Source organism: Hylobates moloch, unplaced genomic scaffold (assembly GCF_009828535.3).
Source record: "Hylobates moloch isolate HMO894 unplaced genomic scaffold, HMol_V3 SCAFFOLD_19, whole genome shotgun sequence".
Classification (NCBI taxonomy): Eukaryota; Metazoa; Chordata; class Mammalia; order Primates; family Hylobatidae; genus Hylobates; species Hylobates moloch.
Genome location: NW_026652294.1, coordinates 31,066,485 through 31,087,509, shown reverse-complemented (window position 1 = coordinate 31,087,509; position 21,025 = coordinate 31,066,485). Strand labels below are relative to the sequence as shown.

Genomic DNA, 21,025 nt, shown 5'->3' with positions numbered 1-21,025 from the left:
ATGGGCAAGGCCTCCACTGATCGAGTCCCCTTTGGACTGGGGCAGCTCCATTCAAGCCACGACGAAAAACGGGTGGCCATCTCTCCGCCACAGGAGAAACGGGTACAAGGCCAACTGACATCCCCTGCTCCAGGGACCCCTGAAATGACATTGGGTTCCCCCCTTACCCAGAGACATGGCTGGTCAGAAGATCAGAGCAAGGGGGTGGACAGCAGTCTGAAGTGCTGAGCGGGGAGGTCTCAGGCAGGGAGCTGGGAACCTGGAGGCCTGGCTTCCGTACTAGACCCCTGCAGTCCTGCAGTCCACCTCTTCCCTGTCCCACTGGGCAGTCAGGAAAGAAGGGAAGGGGCAGTGAGACCCCACACACATGAAACTTGGGGCTGGGGAGAGGCTGCAGGCCCAGCAGTCCAGCATCCGGGTGGGGGCTGGCACCGCGTAGAAGCCGGGCATAGCTGCTGGGGTGCATGCGGGGTGGGCTGGAGTGGTCAGCTGGCGACAGACGAGGGGTGGCCTGTCCTTCCTGGTGCTTTGCAAGTCCCATTTTCCTCCCAGAGTGGTGGGAGAAGAAGTGGCGGGTAGCTTAATAGCCCAGGGCCATACATCCTGCTTCCTTCTTACTGGCAGGGCGAGTCCTCTGCTAAATCAGCTCCACGACCACCATCGCCTGGTCTCCCGGTGAGCAAGCCAGATTTGCCTTTTAGGAAGTTCACTGACTGCAGGAAGAGGCCAGCTGGGAGGGACCAGCAGGACCAGAGAGGAGCTGTTACAGCCCTCCAGTGAGGAGGGGTGGCCAGGACCAGCGGGGGGGGGGGGGGGGGGATGAGCACGGAGAAGGGGTGGCTGCTGTATTCAGGGGCCACAGTGAATCAGTTGGGTAGGAGGCGCCTCTGGCCCAGGGCCTCTCACTCCTGCCCTGCCACCGGCCCTTCCCGGCTCCCCTGCCGCTTCCCCTCTGGGCCTGGGACTGTCCTCCACCGGCGGCTCCCTCCAGGGGGGCTTCCCTTGCCCCCGCCGAGCTCTGACGGTGCCTCTCCTGGAAGGTGGCCTCCAGGCCCTCACGCCACCCGAAACTCCTCAGTGGTCACTCCCTTGCAGTGCCACGACCCCACACTGTCCCCAGTAGGCATGTGGGCGGGACCTCTAATGCCTGGGCAGGCAGGGGTTCCCGGGGCAGGTCAGCTCAGTGATGACAGGGTCCTGTTTTCCCCGGCTCCCCCCTTCCCCCCACCACACGCCCGCCTGACCCGCTGAACGGCCGGGGCCTGCAGGGAGGCCGCGAGGATTGCAGGCGGACGCCTGGGGGAAGCCTGACACCTCCCCACCTCCATGTCCCCCATCCTAGGGGCGAGAACGGAGCCGCCCAGTCCCCCGGGAGGCGCAGGGGCGGGGCCGGTCGCCATGGGAACCCGACTCCCGCCCCGCCCGGCCGCGGCACAGACAAAGGCCGCTCCCCTCCCCCGGCGGCGGCGGCCGCGGTTCCCACAGCCTCGGGGCTGCGCTCCCGCCTCCTCCTCCTTTAGCTGAAGCTCCATTAACTCTGCACAAAACCTCGGCCCGCCTCGGCCGGGCCCAGTGAAAGGCGCCCCGGGGCGGGGGCCCTCGGGGAGGCTGCCCGTGTCCTCGCCCCAACCGAGCCCCAGCGAGGAGAGGGGGCCATCCCCGGACCCGCGCCAGGCCCCAAGCCGGATGCCGGCTTCCAGTGGGGAAACTGAGGCACAGGGCTTGGTCATGCAAAAGCGGCAGGAGCGGCTGGGACTGAGACCCGTTCCTTCGCCGCGGTCCGCATGGGTCCGTTAGCCAGCACCGTGCTGGCTGTTTTAATTTGGTTGCCGATATATAAAAATCATATCTGACATTAAAACTCGGATTTTAATGTTTTAAAAAAGGAGTTTTTTGGGCCACTGGGATCCTGATTTCTCACTACGCTGGAGGGGATCGCCCAGCTGCGAAGCCTCCCACCCACCGCTCTACCAGGGCGGAGGTCGGTGGCCAGTGTTCCAGGGGGCAATGCTTCTCCGAGCCCCGGTCACCTTCAAGTGGGAATAAACGTAGCTGTGCGGCCCCCAGCGCGGCAGAGACGCCGAGTGGGGGGCGCTGCCCCCGTCCCCGCCAAGGCAGCCCCCCGCGCCTGGCGGCCCGCGGGGGCTGACTTCAAGGACCCTGCACCCAAAGGCGGCTCCTCGGACCTGGGATAGTCAGGGTGGGCTTCCCAGAAGAGGTGGCCGTTAAGCAGGAGGAAAGATTCTGGGCAGCAAAAAGGATCCGTTTGGGGCCGCTGCTTGAGGGTAGGAAGGCCCCGCGGTGACGCCGCTGTCCCTGGTCCTGACAGTCCAGCGGTCGCGCCTCTCCCAGAGGGGAGGTCAGGGCGAGCCGGGGCAGGAGGCCTGGAAGGTTCCCGGGGCGCGCCGCGGACCAAGGCCTGCAGGTCCTGCGCAAGAAAGCCAGGCCGGCCCTGTCCCAATGGCTTTCGGCTTATTTTCCTATCCAGTGCCGAGTCCTTAGGAGGTGCTATTCATACTTCTGTCTTGAAAAATACTTCCCATGGTTCACCCGTGGCTTCTTCGCTTTTGACGGTTCTCCCTCGTTGGGGAGGGCGCCGCCGGGGTGGGGAAGCCCGGGCCCAGCCCAGACGCGGGCGCAAGTCTGGAGAAGCGCGCGGCCCCCAGGAGGTGAGAGCCGGAGGGAGGTGTCCGCCCTCGGCGCCCCCCCGGGAAGGGGAGGGCTGGTTTCCGCTCCGCCACCGCCTCCGAGGCGCAGGAAGCAGCGCATTTGTCTCCGGGAACCCCCCCACGCCCCGGCCACCCAGCCCGGGAAATCCGCCCGGGCCTCCCGGCCCCGCCCCGGAGCCCCGCCCCGCCCGCCGCCGCCGCCTCCGCCTCCGCCGCCCTCCGCTCCGCTCCGCTCGGCTCGGGCTCGGCTCGGGCGCGGGCGCGGGCGCAGGGCGCGGGGCTGGGCCCGGGCGGAGCGGCGGCCGCTCCGGACATGTCGGGCCCTCGCGCCGGCTTCTACCGGCAGGAGCTGAACAAGACCGTGTGGGAGGTGCCGCAGCGGCTGCAGGGGCTGCGCCCGGTGGGCTCCGGCGCCTACGGCTCCGTCTGGTAGGGGCGGGGCATAAAGGGTGCTGGGTGGGGGCCGGGCCGGAGAGCGCGTCCCCTCCTCGCCCGCGCGAGGTTCTCGGCGTGGGGAGGGGCCTCGCCCTGCCTCCGCCCCCGGGCGCCAAGCGGATCTGAAGAATGAATGGGGAGGGGGGTGGCGGCGTAAAGAAACTTTCCAAGCAGACGCCGTTACCGGGAGGGAGGGGGGTCCTCCGGCCTCGCCCGATTCGGACCGCCCCCCACCAGGCCTGAGGCCTGGGGCGTCACAGCTGGCGTGTGGGTGCGTCTCACGCTACCGAGCCCCGAGTCACCCTGATGTCCGGGCGCCTAAATGAGCACCCACCTGGGATTCACTGAGTCGGGTCAGGCAGCCCCCGGGGTCTAGCGGATGACCCTCCCCCGCGCGGGCTGGAGACTATTGTCTGAAAAGGGAAGTCCCGCTCCCGGAAGCCAAGACCTCTCTCCCTGGGACGGCCTCAGGCTCCCCCTCAGACCACAAACCCCACTTAGGCCCTGGGGCCAGAGGACCTGGCCTGGGGCCCAGGAAGACGACAGAGTCTGGGTGGGGGAGGGGGGTCGACTGGGCCAAGGCCTCTGTTAGACCCAGGTAGCCAGGGCTGGAGGGGCTTAGGGTGAGGTAGTTACCGGGAATCCTAAGTTTCAGCCTCCATGTTGACTGGGAGGCTGATCATGGGTACAGGCTTTGGGAGGTGCAGCTGAGTCCTCACCACGGCCAATGGCCCCTTAGCTGCTGCCCACTGGGGGGTCCTGGTGGGGCGCGAAGGCAGAGGCAGCCAGGGCAGGGCGTTGCCCCAGGCACTTGCATGTTGGAAGTGGGACCTCTAGGCCCACCAGATTCGGAGCTCAGGAGCCAGCATCAGGGGCCAGGGGTCCCAGGACAGGCTGTCTTCTGGCGCAGTCCCTAGCCTTCCATCAGAAGCTGCAGGTGGGTCATGCTAGCCATCATGCCAGCACAGATCTGTCTTCCTCTTTGAGACCTGAAGGGCAGGAAGAGGGTCTGGGACAGCGTGGGAGTGGCCATAGGGGACTAGGGTGGGGCTTGGCTGGACTCGCTGTCTGGGAGTTGCTGAGAGGTGTCCGGTTCTCTGAGTGAGGCCTGGTCTGCCCGCTTGCACCCCGGCCCATTTTCTCAGTTCCACTGCCAAGACTGCGGACCGGGTGCCAATTCCCTGTCACCTGACCGCACAGATGCAATTGGCCAAAAGAACTTGCTGCCCCACGTGCAGGGCCACTCCCCTCACCACCTCAGGAGCACCTTTCCCTGGTCACAGGCTGGGAGCATGGCTGCCCCACGCACCTCGACCTGGGCCCATGAGCATCCCAGACCCAGCGGGAGCCGCCGCTGCTCCCCGTGCGTGGGCATGGGGGGGTGGCCTCAGCCTCCACTTGCTCTGAGACAGCATCCCAAGAGACAGAAGTGGGAGGGAGAGAAGGAGCAAGTATCAGCCAGAGGGAACAGGCTGTGCAAAGGCCTTGCCTTTAGCAGGGCTGAGGGCAGTGGGACATGGGAGGGTGGGATGAGGGTCACCTGCAAAGGGAGGGTGGGCTCAGGAAGCTGGTGCAGGGTAGAGGGTCTGGACCCCTGGGAAGTGGGGCTGGGCGAAGGGCTGTTCTGTGGGTCCAGCTGACGCCCTCAGCTGTACATCACCTTCTGTCCAGGTTTTGTTCCAAATAATGACGCAATAAACACCTCTGACCAACTTTCCCTCCGTATTTTGAACACTCGGAGGCACTGGGGGTCAAGGGGCTTTGAGGTGGCTCTAGAATCCCCCGCTGTGAGCCTCCTGGGCCCATGGGGTCTATGGGGCAGAGGGAGGCCCGTCTGCTGCAGGTGAATGCCAGTGACTGTTTTCCTGCTGTGTTTTTCCACGCTGGATTGGGGGGCCTCTCCCCCAGCCTTGCTTTGAATGGGGGCCCGTGGTTGAGCGTGGGAATCAGTGGGGCCAGGGGACAGAGAAGGTCCAGGACCTTGCGGGGCGAACACACGCATGGTGGTCCAGCCCCAGGGGCTCCTTCCCAGCAAGCGCGGAGGGGGTAGGCCCGAGGGGGGGAGGCCGAGCTGGGGCGGCGGGGCCGGGGCAGAAAAGCCCCACGGCCCCATCCCCACGGAGAAGCGGCGAGAGGGGCGCCGCCTGGGTCCACGCGGGTGCGGCCGCCCTCGGACCCCTCCCGGCGCCGCCTCACTCGCCCACCTTCCAGTTCGGCCTACGACGCGCGGCTGCGCCAGAAGGTGGCGGTGAAGAAGCTATCGCGCCCCTTCCAGTCACTGATCCACGCGCGCAGGACGTACCGGGAGCTGCGGCTGCTCAAGCACCTGAAGCACGAGAACGTGAGCCGGAGGCGGGCCGTGGGGGGGGGGAGGGCGCGTCCGGGGGCGTGGCCGCGGCGCAGCCAATAGGCGGGCGAGCCCTGGCGATGGGGGCGGGGCCATAGGGGGCGCGGCCTTGCCCTGGGGGCGTGGCCCGGGGGCTGAACCACAGCCGGGGGTTTGCCGCCCGGCCCTGACGCCCCCCGCCACCCAGGTCATCGGGCTTCTGGACGTCTTCACGCCGGCCACGTCCATCGAGGACTTCAGCGAAGTGTGAGCGGCGGGGCGGGCGAGGCAGAGGGGAGCGCGTTCGCGGAGGGGCGGTGGGGCCCTGTCCTGACCCCCTGACCCCGCCCCAGGTACTTGGTGACCACCCTGATGGGCGCCGACCTGAACAACATCGTCAAGTGCCAGGCGCTGAGCGACGAGCACGTTCAATTCCTGGTTTACCAGCTGCTGCGCGGGCTGAAGGTGGGGCGCCCTGGGCTTCGCGGGTCCCCTCGCGGGCGGGCACGCGGGCCGGGCCCGGCGCTCACCACGATCCCCCTCCCGCAGTACATCCACTCGGCCGGGATCATCCACCGGGTAGGTGCGGCCGCAGGGTGAGGGTCGGGTCCAGCAGGGCTCCGTCCCAGCCTCCTGTGCTCACGCTCTGCGTGACCTGCAGGACCTGAAGCCCAGCAACGTGGCTGTGAATGAGGACTGTGAGCTCAGGGTGAGGCCCGCGGGCAGGGGTGGGCAGGGTGGCGGCGGAGCCCGTGCGGAGCTTAAGAACACCTCGTGGTCGCCCCAGATCCTGGACTTTGGGTTGGCGCGCCAGGCGGACGAGGAGATGACCGGCTATGTGGCCACGCGCTGGTACCGGGCACCTGAGATCATGCTCAACTGGATGCATTACAACCAGACAGGTGCAGGGGGAAGGCCTGGGGCGGACGAAGGCCAAGGGCCTTGTCTGACCCTCGACTGGCTCTGCATGCCAGGTCTTGGGGGGCAGGCAAGGTCCCCAAGAATGTGGGAGCCACATTCAAAAGTAGCCCTTCTGAGGCCGCCAGAGCATGATGGGTGCTGGCCTCCTCTGGCCATGCAGCTATGGGCCTCCCCCTGCCTGGGGGGGTTGGGTATGGCAGATGAGGGGGTCTGCCGTCTTGGGGTCTGGATGTGACTGTGGGTCTCCTGGAGGAGGGACGTGGGGTGGGCGCACTGATGGAGGCCCCCTCGCCCTCGCACAGTGGATATCTGGTCGGTGGGCTGCATCATGGCTGAGCTGCTCCAGGGCAAGGCTCTCTTCCCGGGAAGTGACTGTATCCTTCGCCCAGGTTGGGGAGCAGGGTCAAACAGAGCCCCTCCTGTAGGATAGGGACCAGCGCTGGCCCCTTCTGGCGGGTCTTGCCTCCTCTGCCCCCCATGCCATGCTACTTTGGGCTGGCCATCCTCACCTATAGGGAGCGGACTCTGGGCAGCGCCCCAAAGTTTTGGGTCTGGGGGCCCAGGAGAGGTCTGTGGCTGGTCCGTGGGTGTTTCCTGAGTGACACAGACATTGACCAGCTGAAGCGCATCATGGAAGTGGTGGGCACACCCAGTCCTGAGGTTCTGGCAAAGATCTCCTCGGAACATGTGAGTTGGTGCCCGCCAGCCGGCAGCTCCCTCTCCTGGCTGAGCCCCCAGGCTCTCTTGGGGAGAGGGTGGTGTGGAAATGCAGGGACCATATGGGGAACATGGGATGTGGTGGGATGGAGCCTAAGGCAGGTGCCCAATCCCTGCAGGGGAAACAAGAGAAGGGGGAAGACATTCCTGACACCAGGGACAGTGAGTGCAAAGCCATGACCCCAGCAAGCAGTGCCTGGCCAGGGCAGTGGGGGTGGGCTGGGTGGAGAGAGTGTACTTGGACCCAGCTCCTGCAGGCATTAGGGGCCAACTGAGGAGCTAGAGCCATCACATCCTATATGGAGGGGGTCACTGGTCTGCCTGTGCCCTTGTCCTGGCCTGTTGGAGTGAATGAGTCTGGGGGCTTGCCAAGAGAAGCCCCAGTTTGGGGCCAGGGAGGCAGAGAGTGAGCAGCCTCCCCAGGTGTTCTTGTGTGCCCCCAGGCCCGGACATATATCCAGTCCCTGCCCCCCATGCCCCAGAAGGACCTGAGCAGCATCTTCCGTGGAGCCAACCCCCTGGGTGAGGACTGCCCTGGGGCTAGACTGGGCTCCGTATCTGGCCCTGGATGCAGAGCTGACCCGCCCTCTCCGCCACTGGCTCCCCTGCAGCCATAGACCTCCTTGGAAGGATGCTGGTGCTGGACAGTGACCAGCGGGTCAGTGCGGCTGAGGCACTGGCCCACGCCTACTTCAGCCAGTACCACGACCCCGAGGATGAGCCAGAGGCCGAGCCATATGATGAAAGCGTTGAGGCCAAGGAGCGCACGCTGGAGGAGTGGAAGGGTGGGCATGGCACTGGCTGGGGGTAGGTCCAGGGGCCTGCGGGCTCCATTTCCCCAGAGGCAGGAAATGCCCCAGTTCGTCTCCAGACTGGTCAGGTGTGGAAGGGCGTTCAGGTGTCCAGCACAGGCTGGGGGCGGGGTGGGGGAGTGGCACAGGGCAGGTTCTGGCTCCCAGACTCTGTGCTGAGGCTGCTGTCACAGGGTGGTGGGCCTGGGCTGGGTGGCAGGTGCCAGGCAAGCAGGTGGGGGGCCGGGCTGTGGGAGGCACAAGCTCACCCTTACCCTTCACCTCCTAGAGCTCACCTACCAGGAAGTCCTCAGCTTCAAGCCTCCAGAGCCACCGAGGCCGCCTGGCAGCCTGGAGATTGAGCAGTGACGTGCTGCCCGGCAGCCTCTGAGAGCTGTGGAGGGGCTTGGGCCTGCACCCTTCCACGGCTGGTCTGGTTTCCTTGAGAGGCACCTCCCACACTCCTATGGTCACTGACTCCTGGCCTAGGACCCCTCGCCTTCAGGAGAATCTACACGCCTGTATGCATGCACAAACGTGTGTACACGTGCTTGCCATGTGTAGGGGTCTGGGCACAAGTGTCCCTGGGCCTACCTTGGTCCTCCTGCCCTCTTCTGGCTACTGCCCTCTCCATTGGGATCTGACTGTGGGGTCCTAGATGCCAAAGGGGTTCCCCTGCGGAGTTCCCCGTCTGTCCCAGGCCGACCCACTGGGGAGTGTCAGCCTTGCGATCTCTTCTGTCCCAGGGCTTTCTGGAGGGCGTGCTGGGGCCGGGACCCCAGGAGACTCAAAGGGAGAGGTCTCAGTGGTTAGAGCTGCTCAGCTTGGAGGTAGGGGGCTGTCCTGGTCACTGCTGAGACCCACAGGTCTAAGAGGAGAGGCAGAGCCAGTGTGCCACCAGGCTGGGCAGGGACAACCACCAGGTGTCAAATGAGAAAAGCTGCCTGGAGTCTTGTGTTCATCCGTGGGTGTGTGTGGGCACGTGTGGATGAGCGTGCACTCCCCGTGTTCATATGTCAGGGCACATGTGATGTGGTGCATGTGAATCTGCGGGCGCCCAAGGGCCAGCAGCCATGTCTGGCAAGAAGCTGGAGCTGGGGTGGGCATGCTGTTGCCTTCCCTCTCCTCAGTTCCTGATGCCTTGAGGGGTGTTTCAGACTGGCAGCTCCAGTGGGCCAAAGGGCAACCACATGAGCATGGGCAGGGGCTTTCTCCTTGGATATGGGACCCACAGCAGGTTCCTGAGGCTGGGGGTGGGTGGGTGGTTTGGCCTTGAGACGCTAAGGCACGCAGCACAACTGGACGTGGACTTGGACTCGGACACTTCTGCCCCACACGCTGGCCCGCTCTCTACCTCTGCCCACCGTTGTGGCCCTGCAGCAGGAGATCTGAGGTGCTCTGGTCTGTGGGTCAGTCCTCTTTCCTTGTCCCAGGATGGAGCTGATCCAGTAACCTCAGAGATGGGACCCTGCCCAGAGCTGAGTTGGGGGTGTGGCTTTGCCCTGGAATGGGGGTGACCTCTTGCCTCGAGGGGCCCAGGGAAGCCTGGGTGTCAAGTGCCTGCTGCACCGGGGGTGCACAATAAAGGGGGTTCTCTCTCACTTGGCTTGTATCCAAAGGCTACTCCAGGCCCTGCTGCCCCCACCATCCCTGCTGCTGGGCATGGGGGGAGTGTCTGGGTCACCCTGTATCACTTACCTCCAGCTGGCCAGATCCCTCAGGCCCCCAGTCAGACCAGCGGCCATCTTCTGGCACCCTCCCTGCTCCCTGGAGGGTCTGAGAGCCCAGGGGGACCAGGGGAAGACGTGGCTGATGGGCAGGCTCTGAGGGCACAGAGTGTGACAGCCATCCAGATGGTGACCCCAGCTGCTCTCTGGGGATGTACTGGGCAGGCTTGGCTTCGGGCCAAGATCCAGACACCGCCCCCCCTACCCCTCAGGGGTCAGGGAACCTGGCTGGGGGGAAGTTGGGTGTCTCAAGGAGCAAGGGTTTGCCCATACCTGGGCAGGGGCTGGGCAGGGTAGGGAAAATAGCTTTCCTTTCCTTCCTGGTGAAGGAAAAAGAGGCCACTTTAACCCAGGGAATGTGCACGCTGGTCCCGTTCCCACTATGTGCTGCAGCTTACGTGTGGGGGAGGGTCCAGGCCATTTGGGGGTCAGGCAGTGTCTCTAGGGGCCAGGGACAGTCTGTGCCCTTGCTTGGGTCTTGGGTAGTTGTCTGGGAGTTGGGGGCCTCCTGGGGCCTCGTCAATGTAGTGGTCAATCCTGGGGGAAGTCCAGTGTTGGCGGTTGGGGGTGGGAGCAGAATGGTGACACAGCCCCACCTCAGAAGCCTGGTCCGTGCTGGGCCTGCTGGACCCCTGAGCCCCACCACGGGGAGTAAGGGGGACAGCAGTGGAAACTGGGCTTCCTGGAAGAGGTGGATGGAGTGCCACAGGCAGCCCAGGGCACAAAGGGTGTGGGCCACAGGCAGCTGTGGTTTGGGTGGCCCTGGGCTGCCCCGCTCACTGGCTCACTGGTCACGAGCTTGTGAATGCCACGGAGCACGGCCGAAGCCCAGGTGTAAAGCTACTCCCTACTCCCGCCCTTGAGCGGCTGAGCTGCTGATTCATGGCAGGAGGGCGGGGCAGAAGGCCCTAGGGATCCTGTTACCCACCAGCCCAGTGAGCTCCTGGGGTGCCCCCACATCCCTTCTGAGACCCAGGTTCCTGGGCTGGGGAAGGGGTGTCAGGGTGGGGCTTTGCCCTCCGGAGCATCTGGTCCAGGATGGGGCCAGACCTATGGGAGGACAACGCCCACACAGAGGGGTCGGGCTGAGGGCCCCAGCAGGTCCCCATCCCTGCTGGAGAGAGTGCAGCCACTCTCAGCCTGGGCTTTGCAGGACAGGACAGGCAGGGGTGGGATGGGCAGGAGCACCAGTATTTGCAATGCTTGGAGCAGGCACCCCACAGATGGGGGGAGCAGGGAGAGGAGCTGGGGGTCCAAAAGGGCCCACAGGGACCTATGGGACTGAGAGGCCCGGGGTCAGTGGCCACAGGGGTGGGGTTGGGGATGCAGCCTGAGGAGTTTGGGGGACCCCTCCGTGTAGAAAGAGGGATACAGGCAGGACAGGTGCAGATGGGCCCCCCGTTGGGGGACGGATCAGGCGCAGTGGTAGGGCATCCTTGGGGGCGGCCTGGGAAGTTGACCCTGGGAACACAGGGCTCAGCCCGACTTGAGGCTGCGGATAGAAGTCAGCGCTCAGGCTGTCAAGGATGGGCCCTGCGCCCTGGAACCGTGGGGAGTTAGGACGGGAGCCCGGGGGCTCCTGATGAGACCCCCCAGGGCAGGGAAGTTCAGCCAAAGGGGAGAGGCTGGCAGGGGTTATCCCCGCGCCGGGTCCGGCCCTTTATGGGGACGAAGCTGCGGGGCGGCGCTCCCCTCCCCCTGCGCTTCCCCCCAGGCTCCGGCCCTCCCCCGGCGGCGGCCGCCTCGGATTTCCGGAGGGGCCGGAGGGCGGGCGAGGGCGTCACGTGCGCGCCGTCCGCGGGCCGGTTGGTCCCCGGGCGGGGGAGGGGCTGTGCGCAGCCTGGGTCGGGGTCCGGCCGGGGTCGGCACCTGGGACATCCCTGAGGGAAGGGGCCAGGAGTAGGAGCGCCCCAGCGGCGGGCGGGCGGGCGGACCAGCGGCGCGGAGCCGGCCCGGGGCGCGCGCCGAGGGAGCCCCGTCCCCGGTCGTGGGGGCACCGCCCGCAGGCTCTGCGGGGTGGGCAGCTCCCGGGCCTGCCATGAGCTCTCCGCCGCCCGCCCGCAGTGGCTTTTACCGCCAGGAGGTGACCAAGACGGCCTGGGAGGTGCGCGCCGTGTACCGGGACCTGCAGCCCGTGGGCTCCGGCGCCTATGGCGCGGTGTGGTGAGCGCGGGCCGGGCGGGGCGGCCGACGGGGCGGGCGGGGCCTGCGCGGGGTGCCCGGACTTCCCGCTAAGCGGTCCGCCCCGCAGCTCGGCAGTGGACAGCCGCACCGGCGCTAAGGTGGCCATCAAGAAGCTGTATCGGCCCTTCCAGTCCGAGCTGTTCGCCAAGCGCGCCTACCGCGAGCTGCGCCTGCTCAAGCACATGCGCCACGAGAACGTGAGTCGCGCGGCCCCGCTCCGGGAAGGCGCCGCGGCCTTGGCTTGGTTCGGCTGGGCTGGGTTCCCCCACCCGGCAACCCCTCCCCCAGGCAGCCTGCTGTGGGGCGGGGCGGGGGTCGGGCCGTGGGTCCCCAGGGGAGAAGGAGAGCAAGGCTCGTCTCTCCTTGGGAGACGCCTCCCCAAGGGCCATTCCCCATCCTCTGCCAGCGCCGGGAAGGACTCAGCCCCTTGACTCGGCGCCTCAGCCGGGCCCTGGTCAGGGGACACGACTTGGCCAGGCCCAGGGGATCCTCCAGGTCTCACGCCAAGCCCTGCCCCCAGCCAGGAAGCCCGCGGTGAGAGGATGCTCCTGGCGGGAGGATCTTCCTGGAAGGGGCACCTTCCCTCTCCCCATCCGGGCCCCTTTCCAGCCCCTCTGTGGAGCCCACTCTGTTGCTGTCCATCTCCCGGGTCTTCCGACACGGTGGAGGGGGAGGAGGGGGGCGCCAGAACGCAGGGAGTGTGTTGAGCCCTCAGGAGCCCCTGGGGGTGAAGGGTTTAGGGAGCTGCTGTTTGGGGGGCACTGGGAGTGGTGGGCGCTTCACAGACACCCTTCCGTGCGTTGTGGGGGCCCATCCTTTCCAGTCCTGCCCGTGAGATGCCACGCACAGCTGCCCTGGGCCTCTCCCATGGCGGTGGCTGGCTGCTAACAGCCCGACCTCTCTGCCAGGGGCGCTCTGGTTTCTGGATACAGTCCCACTTGTCCACTGCCCCCCATGTCACTCCTGCCCTGCCCCTGGTCTGGGCGCAGCCTGAGGGCTGGTGGTCTGGGCACCTGGACCCTAGCTACAGGGTGAGATGCTCTGGACCCTCCTGGGTCATCCGAGCCACCGGTGCCCTGGGAGAACGAGTCCCTGCATCCACCAGCAAACTGCCCCGTCCCTGTACCCCGGTTCTTGGCCACCGCCACTCCCTCAGCCCCTTGGGTGGGTCCTTTTCTCTGAGGCTTCCCATGCGCACCCTGACCCCAGCTCACCACCCTGGGCCCTGTGAAATCCATTTGCAGTGGACACCAGGCCTGCCCCCACCTCGACACCCCGTCACACCCAGCCCTGCCCCCACCTCGCCACCACCGCACCCCCCCACCCCCCGCCCATCACACCAAGGCCTTGCCCCAGGACTGCAGCCTTCCCCATGGCCCCCTGCTCCCACCCACCCACTCACCCCGCCCGTGCCTTCCCCCATCCAGCCAAGCACTCCGAGACTTTTCTTTCTTCTTTTTTTTCTTTTGAGACAGAGTTTCGCTTTGTTGCCCAGGCTGGAGTGCGATGGCATGATCTTGGCGCACTGCAACCTTCGCCTCCCGGGTTCAAGCGATTCTCCTGCCTCAGCCTCCTGAGTAGCTGGGATTATAGGCACACGCCACCACGCCTGGCTAATTTTTTGTATTTTTAGTAGAGATGGGGTTTCACTATGTTGGGCAGACCGGTTTGGAACCCCTGACCTCAAGTGATCTGCTCGCCTCGGCCTCCCGAAGTGCTGGGGTTACAGGCGTGAGCCACCGCCCCGCTGTGCCTGTGGGTCCACCCCCTGGGCTCCTGGCCTGCAGCTGAGGCTCTTTCCCTGGAACCCCATCTTCCTGGGAGACTGAAGCTCTGTGAGGCCACGTGCCTTGCTCAGCGGGGGAGGAGGCTCTGCCACAGGCCCCAGTCCTGCCATCCCCAGGCCGCCTCCCTCTCCAGGCCAGCCCCCATATCACAGAGACCAGGCCAAGCCCTGTGGCCCCTAGCCCACAGGACCCTGCTCTCCGTCTTCTGCTAAAGCACTCTCCCGGGCACCCTCCAGCTCTCATGTCCACAGTCCCCGCTGCTCCCAGGCCTCCCTGGATGCCCCCTCTGTTCCTTCTCCTCCTCCCTCCACATTCTTGCCCATGGCTCTGGCCCACGTGGCTCTGGCGGAGCTGTCCTTCCAGCTTGTGTCCATTCTTACCTCACTCTGGCCGGTTCCTACACCACGGCCAGGAGGACGCGTTTAGCATCACACCCCTGTTTAAGTCGTCCCCATGTCTTGGGATCAAAGCCAAACTTTCACCTGGTGTGTGCTGCCCTGCCGGCTCCCTCTGGCCTCTTCTCAGCCCCTCCCTGGCCTGGGCCTCCACCACCTGGCCTCCCTCCCTGTGTTCTTCAAACTATCCAAGTGTTCTCCTTCCTGCCTTGGCCACTCTATGTGTGCCTTCTGCCAGGTGTCCCGCAGCCCACACATCTACCTGCCCTTCCATCCTTGGCTGTGCAAAACTCCAGGCCTCCCTGGGACCCTGTCACCCCCAAATCCTGAGGCGGCAGTTGTCACATGACCTGTCTACTGTCCATCTTCCCAACCAGGGGTGCTGTGGGAACCAGGTCTGGTGGGTCACGGTGCTGTCCGCCTGGGCCTCATCAGCAGAGGCCTGGCCTCTTTCCATAGCGCTGTCCCCACCCTGGGCCTGGATCTGTTTGGTTGGGGTGAAGAGGGGTGAAAGGGTCAGGCGGCAGGAGCCCTTTGGATGGTTCGGAGCCAGCCCAGACTCCGGGTTGCCCCTCCCCCAGAAGATGCCGGCTGTCACCGTCCAAAAATAACCTTTCTGTGGGTATGTGTGCCAGGGCTGGGCCACACTGCCAGTGGGCAGAGCCAGGCCCTTTGGACAGTGGGGCATGACAATGACAGCTGCAGAGGGGGTTTCCTGCCCAGAGGGCTGTGCCACTCTTGGGGGGTGCCCCAGCCCGTGTCCTCTGCTGCACTCTTAACCCTGTGTGGCACCCCCCCAGGTGATCGGGCTGCTGGACGTATTCACTCCTGATGAGACCCTGGATGACTTCACAGACTTGTGAGTGCCGACCTGGGCTGGCCGCCGGGCACGAGGGGTGTTGGGCAGCTCTGGGCACTGGCTTCAGGTTCTTGGTTGGCATGGGGTTCTCTTCCTGCAGGCTGAGTGGGGGATGCACACTGCCTGCCCCCTCCCCATACCACTGTCCACCCCACACCCTCCCCTACATGGTCCTGGGACCTACGGGCACTGGCACAGCTTGGTAGAGCTGGGGCTGCTGCCTCCCTCCACGCCTGGCACCTGGGCCCTCTCCAGCACTGGAGGTGTGAACCTTGGACCTGACCATTTGTTAACAGGAAGGTCCCGTGCTCGGGACCCTGGCACCAAGTGTGTGGCCGGTAACTGGAGCTGCTGACCTTTTCCAGCAGGTGGGGGAGAAGCGGCAGGGAGGACCCACCCTGCCCCTGCCCTGCAGCCGACCACCCCGGGACTCACACCTTGTCGGCCAAGAGTGAAGGGCCAGGCCAAGGAAGGCCTGGAGAGGGCAGCAGGCGCCTCCTGCCTGACTTGCAGAGGTCAAGGACCCACACTGGCCTCAGTGGCCTCTGGGGAGGTGCTAAATACCATTCTCCTGTGTCTGTCTCCACCGGCCCAGCCCACCCCTCTGACCCAGATGCCTTGCCGCGCCCCCATCGCCCCCAGGCACCTCCCTCATTTCTGGCACAAAGTTCCGAAGTTGAAACCAGACTGCCTCCCTCCCCTGCCTGTGAAGACTCGAGCCCTGCTGCCTCCACCACGCAGCCTCAGCCCCTAGCCTGGCACACAGGGCGCTTCAGCGGAGGGTTCAGAAACCCCAAGGGCAGCCTCCTGCCTGGCAGTCCTCAGGGTGGGAGGGGGGTGTGAGCGTTGCTGACAGTAACAGTTGGGGCAGGATGGAGCCTGGCACTGCAAGGTGTGGCTGCGAGGATGCTGAGGCCAGTGGGGACGGGTGCTACAGGGTGACCTTCCTGGGGGCGCCTGCTGGATCCGGGACGGGTCTGAGCCTGGGCCTGCTGGGTGGGCCCAGGGATGCACAGGCTGGCTCTGTCCGCTGACGGCGCTCTGGCCCCTCCCACAGTTACCTGGTGATGCCGTTCATGGGCACTGACCTGGGCAAGCTCATGAAACATGAGAAGCTAGGCGAGGACCGGATCCAGTTCCTCGTGTACCAGATGCTGAAGGGGCTGAGGGTACGGGCCTCGGGGGAAGCTGCAGGGAGGCAGGCAGGGCCTCGGGGCTGGGCAGAGGAGGACCCTGTGGCTCTGAGGCCCTGGTGCACTGAAGCCTGCCAAATCCTCTGCCCCCGCAGTATATCCACGCTGCCGGCATCATCCACAGAGTGAGTCCTGGTGCAGGAGCCGCCCGTCAGCCCTCCCCCAGTGCAATCCCCCCGCCTCCACGTCCCCCCTGTGAAGATCTGATGGGGTCTGGGGGCTGAGCTACACCCCATGCACAGCCCCTGGTGGGAGCCTACCTGGGTGCCCAGGTACCTTGGTCTGTCCTTGAAGGGCTGCAGAGAGCAAGGGGGCCAGGTCTGGTGGCCCCATCTTTAGGTGCCATCCAGGCTCTTGGCTGTGCCCATGCTTGGGAGGGTGGGGCACAGTGGCCACCTTTCCTCTGCCCCCAGGACCTGAAGCCCGGCAACCTGGCTGTGAACGAAGACTGTGAGCTGAAGGTGTGTGCTGCCTGGCAGGGGGCCCCTCCGGATCTGCCCATCTATCCACCTGTCAGGCCTGGGCAGTGGCCGAGGAGCTGGTGGGTGGGTGAGCCCAAGAGGCAGTGGTACACAACATGCCGTACCTGCAGCAGGTGAGGGTGGGAGGCGCCCCCAGGCCTCTGCCTAGTCCAGGACAGGGCTGAGGCCTTAGCGGGCAGCAGGTGACAGCAGGGAGAGGGGAGCCCCAGGGCACCTGCTCCGTCCCGAGGGCTGCTGGGCTTGGTGCACTGGCCAAAGGGAGGAGCTCGGGGCAGTTTGGGGTCCGAGGGCGTGGCCTCAAGTCCTCAAAGGTTGTCAGGAGGCCCCAGCTTGGGAGCTTCAAGTCTAACCCCCCTGGGGTCTCCTGGACCGTGGGTGGCCTGTCCTCTCCTTGGGAGTCCCCTAGACCCTACCTCCCCAATTCTTCCCACAGATCCTGGACTTTGGCCTGGCCAGGCAGGCAGACAGTGAGATGACTGGGTACGTGGTGACCCGGTGGTACCGAGCTCCCGAGGTCATCTTGAATTGGATGCGCTACACGCAGACGGGTGAGAAGCTGCCCAGAGATTTGGGCCTCTCAGCCTGTACCATCTGCTTCTTCACTTCTTCACGGAGAGCCCTGTGGTGGCTGCTCCCCAGGGAGGCTGTTGAGCTGGGGTGGGAGCCGGGCAGGTGGGTTGTGTCGGTGTCTCCTCCCTCCCTGTCTCATCCTGTCCCCCTGCCCACGGAGCTGACCAGGGCTTCTATCTCAGTGGACATCTGGTCTGTGGGCTGCATCATGGCGGAGATGATCACAGGCAAGACGCTGTTCAAGGGCAGCGACCGTATCCTCCAGCAGCAGAGCGGCACCAGGGGCGGGTGGGGATGGCTCCTGCCCAGGTGGGGAGGTTCAGGGGGAGTGGGGATGGCTCCTGCCCAGGTTGGGGGGTTCCAGGAGGTGGGGATGGCTCCTGCCCAGGTCAGGGGGTTCCAGGGGGTTGGGGATGCCTCCTGCCCGGGGGGGGGGGTTCCGGGGGGGGTGGGGATGCCTCCTGCCCAGGTGGGGGCAGTGGGGGCCCTAATCTCTGGCCCCTGAGCTGTGTTCCTGACCTCGGTGCAGACCTAGACCAGCTGAAAGAGATCATGAAGGTGACAGGGACGCCTCCGGCTGAGTTTGTGCAGCGGCTGCAGAGCGATGAGGTAAGGGGTGAGTGGGGAGCTGGGTGGGGGTGGGGGCGGACCCGGGCCTCGGTGTTGGCCCCTCACCCTTTCTTCCCACACAGGCCAAGAACTACATGAAGGGCCTCCCCGAATTGGAGAAGAAGGATTTTGCCTCCATCCTGACCAATGCAAGCCCTCTGGGTAGAGCTGGCTAGTGTGGGGGCCACCGAGTGCTGGAGTGTGGGGCTTCCGTGGTCTGGCCTGATGCACCTTCCCCCACAGCTGTGAACCTCCTGGAGAAGATGCTGGTGCTGGATGCGGAGCAGCGGGTGACGGCGGCCGAGGCGCTGGCCCATCCCTACTTCGAGTCCCTGCACGACACGGAAGATGAGCCCCAGGTCCAGAAGTACGATGACTCCTTTGACGACGTGGACCGCACACTGGATGAATGGAAGCGTGAGTGGGGGGCTCCGGGCAGGGCCTGTGTGGACCCGAGTGGGGGTCTCCGGGCAGGGCCTGTGTGGGCCCCATGGGTCCTGTGCAGGTGGCCAGCCTCAGAGTCCTAGATCCCGATCCCTGGGATGCAGGTCAGGTGAGGAGGACGGGAGGTCAGAGGGCAGCGTGGGGCCGTGTGGCCTGGTGGAGATGACCAATGGCTGGAGCTGGAAGATGAAGGGAGGGTGTTCCTGGCAGGCTCAGCACAGAGACTGGCACAGAAGGAGCTGGGAATGGTGAAGGGCAGCTGTGAGTCAGGGAACCAGGGCCCCTCCTGGCCCCCAGACCTGCTGCCCTTCCGCCACGTCCAGGCCAGAGACCTGGGCCACCCTGACACCCTCACCACATCTGCTTGTCCCTAAGGCCTCTCTGATCACACCTCCTGAATCTGTCCTTGCCTCTCCTTGCCCCATTTTTTTTTTTTTGAGACGGAGTCTCACTCTGACGCCCAGGCTGGAGGGCAGTGGCACAATCTTGACTCACTGCAAGCTCCATCTCCCGGGTACACAGCATTCTCCTGCCTCAGCCTCCCGAGTAGCCGGGACTACAAGCGCCCGCCACGACGCCCGGCTAATTTTTTGGATTTTTAGTAGAGACGGGGTTTCACCGTGTTAGCCAGGATGGTCTTGATCTCCTGACCTCGTGATCCACCCGCCTTGGCCTCCCAAAGTGCTGGGATTACAGGCATGAGCCACTGCGCCCAGCCCTCTCCTTGCCCCACTTTAGGATCCCTCCCCCCTGAACAACGGTAGACCCAAGACAGTCCCCAGGGCTCGCCTGTCTCCCCCAGCCCCCCTGAGCAGTCCAGACCCCAACCCCAACCGCAACTGCCCGGGTCCATGATCCCCTATACCGGGGCCATCCTCTCATCTTGGAGGGCTGGCCAAGGCCTGTGCAGCCTCAGGCTGGACTCAGGGAAGCCTTCCCAGCTCCCACAGCTATGCTGTGGCCTGAGGCTGTGCTGGACCTGGCTTCATTTCTGCTCCAGGATGGCAGGCTGTGTCTTCTTCATGGCTGCATGACCAGCCTAGGGTGGGGGTGCCCGGGGACAGTAGGTGTACACTGGGAGCAGTGCCGTGTTTCAGGCCCTGTCCTGGCTCTGCCTCTGGTGCAGGACCTTGGTCCTCCACACTGGTGGGTGGGGCTGGATGGGTTGAGGTTCTTCACCTGTGCTCCTTAGGGCCACGGGTCCCTGGGTGCCCGCAGCAGGGCCTCCACCCTTCGCTGTGTGTGCTTATTTGTGTACTTATGAGTTTGAGTTTGGCTTTGTTTGATTAAAGGTTTCTGCTGCTAGAAAGATGACTTGAAAGCCACGGGCCATAGGACCCTCTCTGTAGTCCCCACCCACACAACTGTGGCTGGGGCCTCAGCTCTTAGGACAGACGGTGGTGGACACGTGGCCAAGCTCTGGCCACCTCCCCTTTCCCTGGAAAATCCAGATCTAGAGCAATGGCCTCTTCACACAAACCTTCCCTCAGTGGTTCAGACCACATTAGGATTACAGAAGGGCCTCACGAGGCACCGCCAGGCGTGTCTGTGAGCGACTCCCAGGATGGAAGGCAAAGGCTGACCCCCCTCTCTGTTGTGCCCGCCCCCCCCACCAGGTGTTACTTACAAAGAGGTGCTCAGCTTCAAGCCTCCCCGGCAGCTGGGGGCCAGGGTCTCCAAGGAGACGGCTCTGTGAAGATCTCTGGGCTCCGGGGTGGCAGTGAGGACCACCTTCACCTTCCACCTGAGAGGGGACTCTCGTTGCCACCTTGACCCTGGCTGGGGCTTGCATCCCAAGGCATCCATCAGAGCGGACCCCCCGGTTCCATGGAGCCTCCTCCCCACGGCCATGCCTCTGCTCTTGGGCACCCATCATGGAGGAGCACCTGAACTTCCTGGACAGGATCTCTGGCCGACCTGGGGATGGCCTCTGATCTCTGGAGCAGTGGCCCACTTGCCCGGTGCCCTCAGAAACCTGGGAGCTGGCGGGGCTCCAGATCAGGCCTTGGTCTCTGAGTCCTGCCTACTCTGGGCCATGCAGAGGAAGGAGGAAGGACAGAGGGTGGGCGCAGGGCACCAACTCAGGGACATCCCCTCTCCTGGGCGACGTCAGTGGACCTTCCTGCACCCCCAGCCTGGAATGTAAATCAGCTGTGTGGTGCCCACGTGGCTGGAAGGAAATAGACCGTTTTGTAGCTCCCTGCTGTGGCTGTGTGTCGTATGCTGGGTCCCACCTTAAGACCTCCAAGCCCTTGGCCTGCATGTAGAGGAGGCTGGCCTGATAGCTCAGACCCTCAGAGCCAGTAGGGGGGCCTAAGCATCCCATCTCTCCCAGGCCACAAAGCTGGTGCCCACTTCCCCAGGCCTGTGCCAGTGAGCCTCGAACCCTCATGTTAAGGCTTGGCCGCCTCCCCTTTTACGGGGTGACCTGCTAATGGCTTAGAGTCTAAGCCACTGTGTGTGGATCCTGAAGCCAGACCCAGGGGCAGGGCCTGATGGGGAGGAGCGTTAGGATCTACCCTAGCTCTCTGCAGCCTCCAAGGCCAGCAGGCCCCTGGGGGGAGGGGGCACGCTGGACACTCTGGCCCCTGTGGTGGAGTGGTGAGCGCATAGGGCTGGGTTTTATTCTTGATCAAACCTCTAGCCCCTACTACCATGCTCCAATGGTATCTTCATGCCCAGGCCGCCCTTGCAGGCCACTCGGTGTTTCCAAGGGTGGCAGCTGGACCGTAGGCCATGGGCACCTCCAAACCTGTCCCAGGGCAGGGGTTACAGCAGAGAGACCAGTGAGGGGCAGGGCAGGCCAGGCGTCCTCCTCGGTGGACACGCCCACAGCTGGCCCAGCTAAATTGGACCTGAAGAGCTGCCACGACAGATGGGCCTTCTCTGCCCAGCGACCCTCATGCCTCTCCAGGG

General features: G+C 65.0%; 2 protein-coding genes across 7 annotated transcripts; both read left to right on the top strand.

Moving 5' to 3' along the window:
• The first annotated feature begins 2,565 nt into the window (after positions 1 to 2,565).
• MAPK11 (mitogen-activated protein kinase 11) lies at positions 2,566 to 11,068 on the top strand. 2 transcript variants are annotated; one of them, XM_032138243.2, is made up of 12 exons: positions 2,566 to 3,098; positions 5,316 to 5,445; positions 5,639 to 5,697; positions 5,784 to 5,895; positions 5,980 to 6,009; positions 6,092 to 6,139; positions 6,218 to 6,332; positions 6,654 to 6,725; positions 6,959 to 7,038; positions 7,512 to 7,590; positions 7,680 to 7,853; positions 8,149 to 11,068. In XM_032138243.2, exons 1-12 carry the CDS (start codon positions 2,983 to 2,985, stop codon positions 8,226 to 8,228), a joined length of 1,095 nt encoding a protein of 364 aa, XP_031994134.1. In that variant the 5' UTR covers positions 2,566 to 2,982; the 3' UTR covers positions 8,229 to 11,068. The 2 variants fall into 2 exon arrangements, with proteins under 2 accessions (XP_031994134.1, XP_031994133.1); XM_032138242.2 differs by having other exon boundaries at positions 7,680 to 7,875.
• MAPK12 (mitogen-activated protein kinase 12) lies at positions 11,063 to 20,308 on the top strand. 5 transcript variants are annotated; one of them, XM_032138239.2, is made up of 13 exons: positions 11,063 to 11,749; positions 11,838 to 11,967; positions 14,753 to 14,811; positions 15,180 to 15,326; positions 15,869 to 15,980; positions 16,100 to 16,129; positions 16,418 to 16,465; positions 16,920 to 17,034; positions 17,239 to 17,310; positions 17,586 to 17,665; positions 17,749 to 17,827; positions 17,909 to 18,082; positions 19,726 to 20,308. In XM_032138239.2, exons 1-13 carry the CDS (start codon positions 11,625 to 11,627, stop codon positions 19,803 to 19,805), a joined length of 1,251 nt encoding a protein of 416 aa, XP_031994130.1. In that variant the 5' UTR covers positions 11,063 to 11,624; the 3' UTR covers positions 19,806 to 20,308. The 5 variants fall into 5 exon arrangements, with proteins under 5 accessions (XP_031994130.1, XP_058287495.1, XP_058287494.1 ...); XM_058431512.1 differs by having other exon boundaries at positions 15,177 to 15,326; positions 17,239 to 17,283; XM_058431511.1 differs by having other exon boundaries at positions 15,177 to 15,326.
• The last annotated feature ends 717 nt before the right edge of the window (positions 20,309 to 21,025 follow it).